This window comes from Lepidothrix coronata, unplaced genomic scaffold, assembly GCF_001604755.1.
Source record: "Lepidothrix coronata isolate B3197 unplaced genomic scaffold, Lepidothrix_coronata-1.0 Scaffold17, whole genome shotgun sequence".
NCBI classification, from domain to species: Eukaryota; Metazoa; Chordata; class Aves; order Passeriformes; family Pipridae; genus Lepidothrix; species Lepidothrix coronata.
Window position 1 is genome coordinate 8,209,642 of NW_016690197.1, and position 15,791 is coordinate 8,225,432.

Sequence of the window (15,791 nt, forward strand, 5' to 3'; positions counted from 1 at the left end):
TTTTACAGTAGATATGAATGAGGGAGAATGAGAGCTATGAAGTAGGCACAATGTAAGGTATTCATAGTGGTTACGTGGACGTAAGCAAGAGGAAAATGGGAAACTTCGGGCCAGGAGATTGTCATATGTGCCCTGACTCCAAGCAGGGTATGAAGACTGATTACCCCCATAGGTATGTTACAGCAGCCTTCTACAGGACCTTCCAAACAGTACTGGGGGTTAACACTTTGTGCTTTCAACACACTTATCACAGTGGGAAGTTTTCTATGCGTTTAGTGCAGGCAAAACCAACAGCAAAATCTAGGGAAAAAGGAAACCGGCTGTCTCCTGATGTTCCTTTATATCAACTTTGCTTGCAATCCTCTGTGCATATTATTTTCTACTACAATCACAATCGTGTTTTGGTTCCCCCCCCCACTAGACTCTAGGATTATTCAGTGGATGACTTGATTTTGATCCAATAGGAATCCAGTCTTTCAGTGTGAAATAGGAAGACAATGTTTTCTGCAGGATTTCTGCTTTATTCAGAAGATGAAAAATGTGCATCTTTGAGTAATCCAATGAAATGAGATCTGTTACCTTCATGCTAAAACCAGAACCCAGCTGGGTAGGGGGGAAAAGAGGGAGAGTCACCTCATAATGAACAGGAGCTAAGGAGGGTCATTTGCACGTACAAAGCTGCACCAAATGCAGATAATCAACCCTATTTCTGTCATTAATCAGGAAATTAGTTTCCTTGCTATTTGATTAAGCTTGGTTTCCCATACACATTACATAGCTACTTCCTAGAACTCTGTAAATAGCTTTCTAGACTTTGTGGTTTTCCTATTACTTCTTGTTTCATGCATACAATTATTTTGCTTCTGTATTTACTGATGCATTTTAGGAATCATGTATGACAGCCTAGAGGACACTGGGCTGAATGACTGAGGAAGGGGCAGAAGGAAGGTGTAAAAGAGCAAGACCCAAGATAGCTTTTGAGACATTACTGACAAACAGGATATTGAGAAGATTTTATGAATTGCATCAAAAAGCAATAGGAGGAGGAAGGGGAACAGCATGTTGATTTGAACAGAGAGGAGGAAGAAGTGAGGCACCTACAGACAGCCTGGTCTTCCTGTGTGCTGAGACAGTGACTGCAGGAGACCTGAGGAGCAACCTTTTCTTTTCCCCTCTCCTCAGGGATGGCAGCGGTGCTATCTGAGACTCTGCCCTCTGGGCCATTGGCTATTAATAACTGCAGGATGCCTGTGCGAGCAGCCCTCGGGAGTCAAATTCACAGCACTTCGCATCAGCACTTTGTGCTGGGCAGAGCTTGCCTGCACCCAGGCAACCTGGGAGAGAGGGGCTGCTGGACAAGCCTCCCCAGCAGCACCCAGGGACGGGCCGGGAGGAAGCAGCCCACTGCTGAGCTCTGGGACAGGTGCGTGAGCTGGTTTGAGCCTGGCACTGCAAACCTGAGGTGAGTTGACTGGGCAGCAAAATAGTGTAGAGCAGGTGCTGGAGGGGGTAAAGAGTGGTTTGGTTTGCAGCCAAAACAAGGAAATGACTTCTGCAGAGGCCAATGCAGAAAAAGACAGAGGAATTGAACAAAGGGATAGAGCTCAGGGAGAAAAGGATAATCGTGGCCCTGGTTTTATGTAAGGGATAGTGGGGAGGATGGGGACTGAGGCTCCAGCAGCCTCCCTGTGGTGGGAGGGCTGAAAGAGCAGGAGTACCGGTGTAGCTCTGGACCCTGTCCATAGAGAGAGGCTGCTGCCCCTTTCCTTATGCTAGACCAATTGCATGCAGCAGGTTTCTCACTCCTCAGTCCTGCTGAATTAGTAAAGAAGGACAGCAGAATAGGATGGACTTGTCCTCACTGCTCCTTGGGAATGGACGTGTTAGAGGAGCACAGCTCCCCAGCAGGGCCAGCCATTTCTGCCTTGTCCCAGGGAGTCCACGTTTGGGGCATACAGATGATTTCCCTCTGTTTTGCCAGTCCTAGGACCCATCAGAGGGACTGTAACCTCCCACCCCTGCTGTCTCCTGGCAGCACTGCCCCTTTCCTGTCAAGCAGGGCCTGATTCTTTTATATAGCCAAGCAGATGTCTGGCTGCTCGAGGAGAATGTGCAGCGCGTGCTTTATGGCTGCACCTGCTCACGCTTGCTTTGGGAATACCCCAGTATGGGCTCGTTTATGATGTGAACTGCATAGGCAGCATCTCAGTACAAGGAAAAGCTTGCAAATCTGAAAGAAAAACTAATCCAAGGGAGTATCTGCCAGTGTGATTGGAGCTGTTTTGCTGTGGCTGGGCTTCCTTTAGCAGTTATCACCACCTCATCACATGAAAATCATGTTGCAAAAGAAGCAATGGATGAATGAAACTGCAGAATACACAGGAGATAAAAATGTCTTGATCACAACAAAGGCAGTGTACAAATTCCTAGTTCCAGCTGTTTGCTTGGTAGTTTTAAAATATAACTCACAATTCAATATTTTCAGTTCTGAAATTTTAAGCAACAAGAGTACAAAGGATCACAGGGGCAGAGGTGGTTAGTTATTGCTGCTGCTGAAGCCAGTGGGTCTTCGCTCATTTTTTTTGGTATTGTATTGCCTTGTATTAGGTGAGGATCTGTCCCTTTTATGCTGGTGTTTGGGCATGGACAGTGTTGAAGTGAAGGCAAGACATTTGTCATACTTAAATTATGTGTGATAACCCCGAAGAAGGACTCTGAGAAGCTGCTGAAATGGAATTGCTGAGATTTCTCCTGATTTTCCCTGACTTTCCACACAGATTTCTCATCCCATCTAGGGATGGGGAACACTGTACCAGAAAAAAATCTGCTTCTTCTCCTCTTTCCTCCTTCACAATGATATGGAATAAGATCCATACATAAGATACAGGTGCAAGTGACTTCAAACAAATTGGGTGAACAACTTTTCCTTTAACAAGTTTTCCTGTGCTTTCTTCCTCTAGCCCTTCTGTAACAAAAGAGTAGCAGTCATAAAAGACAGAAGTACTTAGAATTTTGGTTTGTTTCTTTCTTTTTTTTTCTGTTCCAAACTTGCAGTCTAGAGGCTTCCTGAATACCTATTCTAATTCTAATAGGACTACCTAAATATCCAAACCACACTTGCACGTTATTCAAAGTGCTCCCAATAACCATGGACAGATCTGAAATCTTCATACAAAAATATATATTACCATCTAATGATAACTGCATGGTGTTACAACATTGTATTTCAAAGTGACAGTCTGTTACTGCAGCACAAAATGGTAACAGAGTACCCTGATGGCACACGTGGATTCTGGGAGACTGCCATGCTGCAATTAAAATGCATCTTTTGGATGCCAATGCTATATGGCACCTTGGCAATGCTTCTGCTGCGATCTGCTACCGTAATTTGTGTCACAATGCTAAGTTTCCAGAGAACACCACAACAGCCTGCCTATGATATTCTGTATGGGAGGATACCATTCACTAGCTCCATCATGTGGAAGGGATAGAAAAGAACCTGTGTGTGAAATGAAGGCTGTGTATCTTTTGCCTGTAGATGGCAACTAAAGGAAGGCAAGAAATACCTTTCCAGTGTTTCATTCTCCATTTCCTTGTGTGTTTAGAGCAAAGCAGAGAACTCTTTGTGGGAATGCCCCTTGCAGGGACTCCTGCTCCTCTTAAAAGGAAAAAGTCCACTAAACTCATTGGGAAGCTGACACACGAAGGTAAGATACGCAGAACTGCACAACTAAGAATTGTCTGGATTTCAACCTGAATTTCAGCCTTTAAAATTTCACACCTTGTCTCACTGAACTCTCACAGCAAGACATGCAGTGAACATATAGCAGGCAGAGCCACAAATATTACTAAAGCCCAGCCTTCAACCATATACATTTTCTACCTTACAGTTGAAAAGCATTGCACACACTCAGGTCAAATGTTGATCTACATCACACACTGTAAACCCATATTCTCCTACAGCATTAATTTGAGTGCACACAAGTGTGAAAGGGAAGAGAACATGATCTTTTACAGGAATCAATATTGTGGTGCCTAGTTATACTCTTTGTTGTTCTCTCTCTTATAACCTTTGTCTCTTATTTCTTTTCCTCTATGTGAGAGAATTCCTTTTATTCTAGCACCCATTTGCTGAGAAAGACAAGGTCTCTTAGAGAGGTTAATAGAGTAGAAAAAATTTAACCTGGGATATTTTTCTTTCTACAGAATACATGTGTATTGGGGAGGGTGACTTAAATAACTGTGATATCCTTATCTTCTCTTTACTTTTACCAGCATGGGGAAGATTTTTAGAGGTTAAAAAAGTAATAATTCAATGGTGTTCTTTCTTCAGCCCCCAAAAATGGCTGTAGAAACTTCTCTGGTAGGGTACAGGTATATATTTTTCTATTTGCCCTTAATCCTTTACTCAAGTAAACAAGCAGGTAAAAATCCAATTTTCGGTTAAAGGGCATTTCCTCCTGTGCTGTGAAATAGTGCTATATAAAATTGGCTTTAAAAAACAATAAAATTCTTCTGAGAATGTCTAATAAAATGAATGGGCTTTATACAAATTCTATAGCAGTTTAAGGATGGAGATTCATTCTCTGTTGTCAATGAGAAGTGGTCTTAACCTTAGTTAATACAAAAAAAACCCAAAACAAAACAAAAAACAAAGCCAAGGAAAAGTTGCATGTTTCCAAATGAAAAACTTTAACTGCATTTCTGCAAAATTTTTACACTGAAAGTGTTTAAATCCATTGCTTTGATGGTGAATTGGTGGTACCAAATTAAATGGAAAAGTACTTATTGAATAACCAGCATATTAAAACTTGAAGAGAATTTCTACCACTTTCCCCTTTAAAAATTCTCCCTAAAACAAATAAACAAAAAGATATAATAACACTGAATCTTGCCATGGCTCCAGGATAATGTTTAAATCGAAGCACACCAGAGTTCTCTTTATTTATTGTATGCCAGCCCAATCTGAAGAGCTGACTGCCACTCATTTAATTGCAGGGGGAGGAGGTGAGTGCAATGCAGTAACCACATGAGGCAGTGGTGCATTTTGAGGCAGTACTAAGGAATCCTGCTGCACTGACTGAGATGCTTCAGATTGTGGGACACATCCATCTAGCTCCACCTCTATGCAATTCATCGCTGCAGATTTGCCTTGCTTGCAATTCAGAGTAAATCCCAAACATCTATATCCAAACTGGCATCAATGTAAAACCTTGGTGCATAGCTCATTTCCTAAAAACTTAATTTAGAAGAGAATTTGGGTGCTCTGAAGTCACTACTGATGCTATGAAGCAATAGACAAGAGATGTGGACCAGAGCACTTCCTAAAGTGTCCCATTGCATATGTCTTGTAGACATGCCACAAGAGGTGTCCAAGCTGAACTTGGGGAAGAAGATCAGCATCCCCAGAGATGTGATGCTAGAAGAGCTTTCTCTCCTCACTAACAAAGGATCCAAGATGTTCAAATTACGTCAGCTGAGAGTGGAGAAGTTCATTTATGAGAATAACCCTGATGCCTTCACCGACAACTCCGTGGTAGGTTGGAGATTAAAACTAAAAAGCTATTCCATACACCCAGGGGAAACAGGAATGGAATGTGTGCAAGCTCTCCTCTATATGTGCATAGGCCAGGGAGGATCTACTAGCAAAGAAGTGAAGGAAAAAGCTGAAATTATATAAACACACAAGTTTTATTTCCTTTTGGCAACAGCATTAGTTTCCTCTGGCAAATATTTGGTATCACATATGCAGAAGCATGAGAAAATTCAGTACCGAGTGATGGAGGAGGACTGCATGTTTGGCAGGTGTTCAGACCTCAGAGCAGGGCTAATTAGTTTTGTACCCATTCCATTTCTTCTTTGCATGATGGCAGTGATTCATCCAGGTCTGACTTCAGCTCAAGTAGATGCAGTTATATTATTAGTCTAGGATACTTTCATGCTTTCTGCTGGACTGAGTCCTCTGTTCATTTCTGCAAGTTCCACAAGTGAAATTTCTGCCAGAAACCTCTAACCTGACTCTGCAATATCTTCAGTTAATTTGCTAGAAGCCAAGTTTGTTTTCTTCTAGAATATTTTCCTTTCAGATATGATGTATAAACATAAACATAAACATTTCTTTGTTTTCCCTTTCCCATGAGCTACTACTGTTATTTAATCTTTGAACTTCTCTCTACCGTTAGTTGTTGGTGTAAAGTCTTCTAAGGATACCTAAACTTTTACAAATTAAACTCTCCTAACACATGATTGTCAGGAGTTCAGTAAAACAAATGGAAAGTGTTTCAGGTTTATATGCATTTTGACGTAGCACCTCATCTTCTGATTCTTTAAAATTCATTTGGTGTCATTTTACCCCTTTATGGCATCTATTTTTTAGTCCAAGGAAACTTGAGGAAAATAATAAAAGCCAAGCTGAGGAAAATGTTTTGCGAAACAGAAACACGTTTGTTTTTAGCCCTCTGATGTTTTCAAAAGCAGCAATAAGTAAATAAGTTCACTCCTAAAAATGACAATTTGGAAATCAGAATGTGGAAAGATGCCTGATAAAAAAAACCAAGTCATTAAAATTACAACAGTAGGTCAGGTTACAGATGAGTGATGACAGACCAGAAATATAGCAAGCATATCTGGTGATGTTAGACTTTGGGCAGCTTCTTCATCTCTTTATGCTTTAGGTAGTTTATCTCTTCGGCAAGTTATTTCCTAGAAAGGATGTGAGAATGAATGGTGTGTTGAACTTTGGACTCTCCAGATTAATATTTTAGAGAAGTGCATGCTATTTTTATAAATACTCGGCAATTTCAGAGCTCCTAAGCCATATGAAGGCCAAGTTCACATGTCAGAATCTGCTGTAGTGAGGAGGAGTGAGAAAATAATAAAGCGACGGAATGAAAAGGCTGAAATCCAAGCTCTCGAAAATGTGAGGGTGTCACTAAAGAATGTCCAATCAGAACAATACAAAGCAAATAAGCTGTAACAAACTGACTCAAAACTGGACATGTACAGAGTCCCATCATGACTAACATTCCAAAGGCTGATGACGACTGCCTCTTTTTTGTTAGCTGTTTTTCCTACTTTATTCATCTGTACCTGACTATTATTCCGTACCCTTTCTGCAGTGAATCTCTCCCTCTGTTCTGTAGGAACACCCCTGCTCCCAAGCTCTTTGAGCATGACTGTAAGATCCTGTGCCATGGATAAATGTCTTCGGGGTTAGAAAAGACCCTTGCGAGCCTAGTATTTTCTTTATGGCTTTGCTGTATGAGAACATGGTCTCCAAACAGCAGCTGGCACTCAGCTTTAAAATCCTCCGTGTTTCACTTTCAGGGCTATTTTCTCTCCACATTCATAGTACAGATAAAAAAAATCTCCATTAGTCAGTGCAGGAAGACTTCGATCTGCCCTACAGCCCTCACTTGTGCCCAGCTTAGCAGGATCACAAACATAATTGTTACCATTTTCTGGCTGCCCCATGTGCTCTGTGCAAGGACTCTGGCAGGTTGCATCCATTGCCTCTGTGGGTAACAATTCCCATCAGCACAGCCAGCACAAGTTAGCACCTTTGCTGGCAGTCAGAGCAGCGCGAAGAAAAGCTGAGCAGTCGCAGCAAGTGAGTCATCTCTCGGAGAGCTGGTTGTTCTTGGGCAGGTAAAGGCAACAGATCTGTGGCCTGTTATCTTTCAAACCATCAGGACAGCACCTGACCTTAGCAACAAATAACTTTCATCAGGAAGGCCTTTTGATTGCAATACCTGATAGCTTTCTGTTCCTTTTCTTTCTTTCTCCTGCATCTGCTCAAAGGCAAGATGCAGAAAAGAAAGCTTAAACACAAGGGAACTGTGTGAAGAAGATAATGGCAGAGTAAAGAAGTCCTACTGCTACATCTGGTTACTTCCCTCTCTCAAATAATTTCCATGTTCTTTGCTCCCCATCCCAAAGATGTCCTTGTGTCCTTATGGCTGTGGGACAGTGAAGGGTTTTGAAGCTGGGGGTGGGTTTTCTGCTTTTATATCACAGATTTCTTACCTGTCTTAAAATATTCTTGGGACACACTTAGCAAAGCAGAGCAAGACAGGTCTGGGATGAAGTATGGATTGTTTCTTTCCCACAAAAAAAGTTTAACAGCAAGGTAATGTAATATTAAAAAAAAAAACCACAAAGAGAAAGGTTATTAAAAATAAATCCAAACCATAAAAGGGGTTCCAGAATAGCCTGTGCTGTAGCCATAAACATTCCACACAAGGGAGAAGATCTCAGCAGTCATGTGTCATTGATCCACCCTCTTGCTTCTCTCCTCCTCCTTCTCCTCCAGCCAAACAATCACACTGGACAATCAGATAACTCTCCTTATTTTTAGCAGAGAAAACATATATTGTGTATGCTGGAACGTCAGACACCTCCATGTAAAAGTGAAAACCTGCCACTTGATCACTGCTGCAGCTCTACCTATCCAGTTAAAGCCAAATGGTAGCTAAACCCACAGTTAAAGGGACTGACCATTGCCAACATGAGTGAAATGAAATGCACTACCTACTGTAATAGCTGTTTTCAATACTGTGACCCTCTTCTCTTGCAAATACAAGGGGAGTACAAGTACAAGTACAGTACAAGGGGAGGTTTTTAAGGAGGGCTGTGTTTGACACTGGTATCCTGGCAAACAGGGAGAGTTCAGGCAACATCCTTTGTGTTTGGTGCTGTGCTGGAGAAGATAGGCTCTTCTGAATCCTGTCTAATAAATCAGAAGAAGGATTTCTTCTCCTCATGCCAGGCTGTGCTGCTCTGTTGCAGAAACTGTGGTTCTTTCCATGTCTCAGAGGATATTATCAACTTCATTGTGGAGCTGCAAGATGCAATTTACTATTGACTACAGACCATGAGGAAACCCCATATTGCTCTGTGCTCTATTACTGTAGCATCTGGCCAACCATAGCATGAAGGAAATTACTATGTTTGTTTTTTAATGGTGAAATTGAACCATAGGGTAGATGAACGGGTCACATGAAATCATAGAGAGGGTCTCAGTCTTATCTTTGGGTCTCCTAAATCCCACTTCACTGTTCAGCAATTAATAGATCAGCACTTCACAGACCTTGCCTTCATAATGCTAAATTTGTTTGGCCTCAAACACATCGAGATCATGCGAAATGATGTTTCCTATCCTTTCAGTCTCGTTCACTATTGCCTTAACTTGTTCCAAGGTCTCACCTCTGCTTTGAGAACCTCTGTGTAAGATCTTGCTATCAGAAGGGGAAACTCTCCAACACCTTCCTGCTAATCATTAAGTGGAAACGGAAAACAAAACCATAGTATTTTGGATGTTGCTGTTTGTCTTCCAGTGAGGATCCTTAAATATAGTCTTTCTGCTAGTCAAAACCTGTGGCCTGATTTGGGCTACATGTAGAAGACCTTTTTCTTTTCCCTTGCTCTTCACACTTTACTATCAGATCTTAATTTAAAACCATTACGAAGGTGAAATAACCAATATTTGAATAGACAATTACCAGCAGTAATACATCAAAAAACACCCAGACCCACAAACAAATAACCCCACCTTGATACTTTCTCAGACTCACCCACAAATTAAAATAAATGCAGTTTCCAATCTTGTACCATTCCATTTCTTCTTTGCTTGTATGAAAACAATCTGAACATATGTTGGCAATTTCTGCTGGACTTCAGGTCAAGAGGTCTCTTCAGATAAGCTGACATCAACTGTGAAACAAAATATAGGAAGTGAGAAAGGTTTAAAGAATTAGATTACTGTACTTCTGGATAATGGCGGGAGTTACTTGGTTTTCCCTTTGCTGCTGCAAAAGAACTTAGAGGAGTGGGCAGAGGTAGCATGAAGAGAATGGAAGAGGTTATGTTAAAATGCCAAAAGTGATGCTTCACAGCAGACAGCGGTACATAACCAACCTGCCTCAGACATTTTACATGTTAAATAGCCAGACATGAAATAGGGTGTGAAGGAAAACATAAGGATGGAGAAACAAAGATGTTACCATGCAGCTACTTGGTTTATTGCACAAACATGCACTGATGGTTCTGTTTGCCTCTTAATGTACTTAGAAGAACGTCAATCAATATTGCTGGAGGTGAGGTTAAATGGAAAACAGCAGGAAAAGCATTTTTTCTAGGAATTCTGTTCTGCAGGAAATATTTAACCTCTTGAACAAATGTTACAGGATAATTACAAGCTGAGCTGTAAGTCTCAGGTAATGACCTAAGTGGAGTGAGCTGGGTGAGACCTAACTTATCTAACAAAATGAGCCTTTCTGGGCTGGAGTTGGATTGGTGCAGATGACCTAGAGGTCCCAACTATATCCAAAGCTGTGTAAGAGTGAACATGGAGTTCAATGTGTTCTTATTCAAGAAGTGATGGTGTGGAAAAAGCAGAACAACAGAAAAAAAGGATCCTTTTATTTTCCACAGCAGCTTGTTGGAGCACTGTGAGAAAACTTTGGACCAAAATTCTGAAACACAGTTTCTTTCATCCACAAAGAAAATGTGGCGAAGATATTATAAAATATACAAATAAGATATATCTAACTTTGGGTAGCATTAGATAAAAATTCCCATTATTTAGATGGCTACATTCAGGCACTGAGGCAAAAAATAATTTCCCTAAGATTAAACAGCAAGTCAGAAGTAGACCTGGAAATAGCAAAAGCTCAACCTGCTGTACCTCTTGGGGTAGCAAGTTTTAAAAAACATAGCCTAGTACTTCAGCAGCTTCTTATTTTCATCCTTTTTTTAAAGTGAATCGTAGGTTTAAGGTTATGCGATTCCAAATGAAGGACTGAGGTGGACACTGATAAAAACAGGGGCAGTCTATGAGACTCTCCAAGTGTCTGAATTTTAAATCTCCCATCCCACCATTAAGGAGCATTTGAGTGGCTGCCACTAAGAGAACGCAGACCAGTAACTTCAGAAGTGTTAGTAACTACATAGGTATCAAACATTTGGGGAGCTCTTTATCAGTGAGGTGGAAATAGAAACACATTTGGTGGCCTCAATCATTTTCTTTAGGGCACAGCAAGGAGCTGAAGGGGAGCACATAGTGTCTTCTCCTGGGGACTGCCTGGAGTGACGTCAGGGCCTTGACATACTTAGAGATCTCAGCTCAGTTGGATCATCTTTCATTATCTAGTTTTTATTAGGCACATGCTCCAGAGAACTCAGAATTTGTCCATCTAAGCACTCAGCCTGCAGGATCAGACTCTTGCTAGAACTAAGGACTTCAAAGACATGAGCCCAATTTGTTTAGCCAACCCAGGGGACCACATGTCACTTGAACGTGCGACAATTGTTTTCTCATGAGAGTGGATTTAGGGATGCACAGGGACTGATAACATCCACTACCTCCAGCAGTGCACAGACAGGGAGGAACCTACTGTGGAGGAACTGTGTGATCTGTCCCCAGAGCCAACAGGAGAAGGCTATCAGCATTCTCAACTGACATTCCTGGGCTTCTCTCCTGGAACTTCCAACAGGGTCAATCAACCCTAACTGAGAGGCTGGTTTTATGATGTGAATATGCATACATGGAAAAGCTCCACAAGCAGTGACCCAAGACTTGTATTCTCCTCAACTCTAAGCTGTATTTCACTTCAAAACTCTGACCAGAGGTGTGGTCTACGTACCAGAGACAAAGTTGCACCCACCCAGCTTTGACAATGTTGAGACTACTGCTTGAGGCTGCCATTCCTGAGCTCTGCTGTCTCAGAAAATCTTTCAAAAAGATTAATTTCCCTTTGCCTCCTGTTAATTTGAGCTAAGACAAACTATTGTGGTGGCCAAAACTAAAGAAAATTATACTTTTGTCCTAGCAGGTGAGTAGACTGGGGTATTGCATGGAAAATGTGTCTTTCCTATCTGAATAGAGATGCCTGCTTTCAGCAGATCAGTTTTCCCAGCAGGTCCATGAAGAATCATGAACTAGCCTAAGCCAATCAAACTAATTTAATTTGCAGCTAAATAAGATTTAGGTGCGGCTCTCCTTATGCAGACCTTCTATTTCAGAGAAACTTCGTTCCTATCAGTGATAATACTGCAATTTAAAATAACACCAGATGACACTGATGCCCCTCCCTGGTCATATCAAATACTGCTGTGAACAGAATCAAAACAGCCCATCTTACTGCAGCTCATGTTATGCTGGTGTTTTGTGACTTTTTTTTTCAGGAGGGCACATGTAAGTAACCAGAGGAAAAGAGAAATAAGCATTTAATTCTCAGGAAAGGCACAAAGCATGGGTGAAACTTGAAGGAAAACAGATGCAAATCCTGTTCTGAAAGTACTGAGCAAATCAGGAGAAGCATTAACCTTGCATATATATTAACATTTTGAGAATAACCTCATTCTGACCTCTAGCCCTCAAAATACCCTTTTTTTCAGTTTGCCTTTTTACAGCTACACAGCTCCCACGCATAATTGAGCAGATTGCCCTGCTAGCTCCTGTGTACAGCTTAATGCTCACAATCCTCTCTGCTGTCAGTGCTTCCTGACATTCAGGGGAACATTTTCTCCTCTGTTCCTAAAAAGGGAATTCCCTACAGCTAGGAGAAGGACAGACAGTCCCTAAAGGCCCTGGGGGCACCAGCTCTGCCACTTCAGCCTGCAGCTGGCTGCCTGCCTGGGTTGCAGCCTGGTGACCTGCTGTGAAACCCTGGACACTGTTGCGGGAGACACAGGGAGCGGAGGGTTAGCTAATTCTGCCTTGAGCCTTGTGGGTTTTCACTTCTCATCTATTTTTAGCTGGCTGAACAGCTGGCCTTGGAAGCCTGTTTACAGCCTGGAAAGCTTCTTTTTGCTAAACTGTGCTAGGTGTAAGAGCCCTGAGAAAGCCTTAACCCTTTGAGAGCCAGCTCTGAAGCTGGCACTCTGGTTTCCCATTGACTGCCTGAGATTAATTTATGCAAGTAGAATTGCAGCATTAGGAACCACAGGTTCATTCCATTGCATTGATTTGTATTTGTTGCATCTTTGTGCATCTAACAGCCAATCTTCTAGTCCAATAGGAAAGACCATATGTGATATATAACTCAGGTGACTTGTATTCTATAGCTGTGTGGGCTGTAATACACAAGAGACACCATTTTATGTCTGATAGGAGTCAAATTTTGATGTCACTTATGACTGATAAGTAAAATATCTTGTGACCATATGCTATCAGTTTCTATTCCACAAAAGTATTTATTAAAATTTCTGTGTGCTGTCCTCATTGTGCTGGCACCACAGGGTCTATAAATCCTGCACGGACTGTTTGCTCTTTCACTATGTACTGCAGGGATTGTGCCTTCCAGCCTGGACCGGGGAGAGCGGATGGCCAGCAAAATAAGACCAACCTAGTTTTACTGATGGGTACAACTTTCTTTCTTGCCTTGGTACTGGTTAAATTTGGTTCATTAATGCACATACTGCTACAAACAAAATTCTTCCTTTTTGTCATTTTTCACTTGTGCTCTCCAGAAGGTATTTTCTGTTTTTTCAGGCTGCTATCTCTTCAGTCTTTCTCAACATGTAAATACTTCTCCCCATTCAGACCTTCACACATATGGAAAACAGGCACACAGGTAGACATCTCCCTGGCTTTTTTGTTGTCACAGGGGCTCTGCAACACTTAGCTCCCACACTATAATCAAGCTGACTTTGTTGGGTTATCTTAACTTTGACAAGAAAACACTTCCTATTTCTTGCCCAGCTTACTTTCCCACAGGTTAGCCAATGTATCTCTGTTTGGACCTTTACCTGCTCTGGCAGAAGCTAAATTTCCTTTCCCTTCCTCCTCTGTTTCATACTGATCACTGCTGGGGACAATACACAGATCTCTCTCCTCACCCTCATCATATAAAATGACTATGAGGTGTGTGTGCTTCCATTGCCCTTGCTGCTGTTCCACAACTGCTCCTATACTGGATAGAGAGAATAACATACACAAAGTTCTGCCACTGGTTTTGTAACTGAGACACAAAAACTACTCAGATGACAGAAACTCGTGAGTTCATGTTCTGGGACCCAACCCTGCAAACATGAATGGGCCGTGTCCTGTAACAAGGATCCATACGCTCTTTTCTCCTGCCTTAGGATCACTTTCAGAAGTTCATCCCACCGGGAGGGCATTACGGGGAAGATGCTCATGGCTATGCCCAAGGGCGGATGGTAGGAGGAGTGACAGCTGGGCAGCATGGCTCCAGTAAGCAGCAGCATCCTGGTGTCCCTCCTAGGCCTGGAAGCAAAGGAGGCCCTGGAGACAGCGAAGGGGAGCATGCAGGGAAATCGCCTGGAGGTGGTGGAGAAGGAGGCAATGGTACTGAGAAAGGCAAGTATCTCTCTGAAAGAACAAGAAATAGCTAAAGCTATCAGACCTCACGCCAACCTTACTCTTAAGGACAAGCAAATTAATCTGACTAAAACCTGAATTCTTCCAAACTAAGTTCCATTGCAAAGTCTAGTTGGACTGCCTCTAGCTTGATGGTTTTGTTTGCATGCTTCTGTGTTGCTGAGTCGTAGGCAGGAAGCAGAAATACCTCCCTTGACTGGATTGAAGAAATTATAGGAAATTTAACTACTGAGCTCCTAAGGGTGATACAGCAGTATTGCCAGCATGGCTATGCCATGCCAGTATGGCACTCTTTCCTTTCAAGGGTTTCACACCGACCACTACTGGAGATAGTACTATTAGCTCTTTAGCTAAGTAGTCTGATCTGACACATCAGTCTTGAGTATCTCAGCCCTGATTTCAAACCAAAGCTTCCACCTAAACGAAGAGCACTTTTTGGATCATCTTCAGAAAGGAACAGCAATATTTCTAAAAGTTATCTGGTAATCACCACTAGTCCACTGCAGCAATATCTTTATGAGTAAAAGTAGTTTTATTTCAATTTAGTCTTTGCCTAATCTTATCCTCAGTTTAGTTTGACCAGAAATCTCTAGAATTGAATGCCTTGTATGAGAATCAGCAGGTGAAATCATTATTTTAACAGCACCTATAGGTTTTTACAACAAAAATCAAATTTGCTTGGGAACCAGGAACAACTGCCTTAAGAGACCAAATGAATGACTTGTAAAATCCAAAGTTTTTAATTGACATTCTAGAAGAGTGTGTATTTTATATCAAAATCAGTTTTTACATTTCTGGGCATCCTTGTGAAAAAGAAATCTGTGTAGACTCTTATAGTCTTGTTATAGGAGATTCTTCTCCATTGTTATCCTTTTCCCATGTGCAGGGAGGAGGATTAATATCATCCCATAGCTGTCACTGCAGAGATGAGTCCCAGCTGCTTTTATTCTTCAACCCTAGCGATCAATTTTCTTGTAAACTGCTTAGTTTAAATACTTCACAAAGAAAGAGGGGAGTAGTAGCTTTTATTTTTTTAGTGAAAATTAGATTCTTGTACGTCTGCAATTCTTTGAAAGCAGGAAAGCCCAGGATTTGGCAAGGTTTGAAGAAAATAAGTAAGACAAAGAAAGAAGGTGTGATAAAAAGAAGAAAAATTCAGATAATAGTGTTCCTTCTTTGCCACTTACTTCATAAGTAGCAAAATATGGTACCGTGAAAGCACCAGAATGGCTAACTCAATTAACCTGTTATTCTCATCTGCTCTAATCAAGCTAAGCAGAAGTCCTTGCTCAGGAGTTTTAAGGTTTATGAAGGATGAAAATCTTAAAAGTGTGCTACATATCGATACACAACTGATGCTTTTATTACACAGCTGGGAGAAAGGGAAAGGAAGGGAAGGTTTGGGAAGGTTTGGGAAGGGAAGGTTTGGGAAGGGAAGGTTTGGGAAGGG

At 41.7% G+C, this 15,791-nt stretch overlaps 1 protein-coding gene and 1 long non-coding RNA gene across 3 annotated transcripts in view; one reads left to right on the forward strand and one right to left on the reverse strand.

Annotated features, from left to right (window-relative positions):
* Positions 1-1,302: 1,302 nt before the first annotated feature.
* The window catches only part of MYOZ1 (myozenin 1), a 16,913-nt gene continuing 2,424 nt past the window's right edge, over positions 1,303-15,791 (forward strand). Inside the window, exons 1-4 of one of the 2 annotated variants that reach the window (XM_017807066.1) lie at positions 1,348-1,462; positions 3,606-3,707; positions 5,355-5,536; positions 14,086-14,320. In XM_017807066.1, the coding sequence (XP_017662555.1) occupies positions 3,632-3,707; positions 5,355-5,536; positions 14,086-14,320 (493 nt within the window). In that variant the 5' untranslated portion in view covers positions 1,348-1,462; positions 3,606-3,631. Of the gene's footprint in view, positions 1,463-3,605; positions 3,708-5,354; positions 5,537-14,085; positions 14,321-15,791 lie in introns of both variants that reach the window. The other variant, XM_017807067.1, reaches the window with a different exon arrangement.
* Positions 9,624-15,791, reverse strand: part of LOC108493526 — a 16,376-nt gene continuing 10,208 nt past the window's right edge. Inside the window, exon 3 of the long non-coding RNA XR_001873505.1 lies at positions 9,624-9,711. This is a non-coding gene — a long non-coding RNA (uncharacterized LOC108493526). The remainder of the gene's footprint in view (positions 9,712-15,791) is intronic.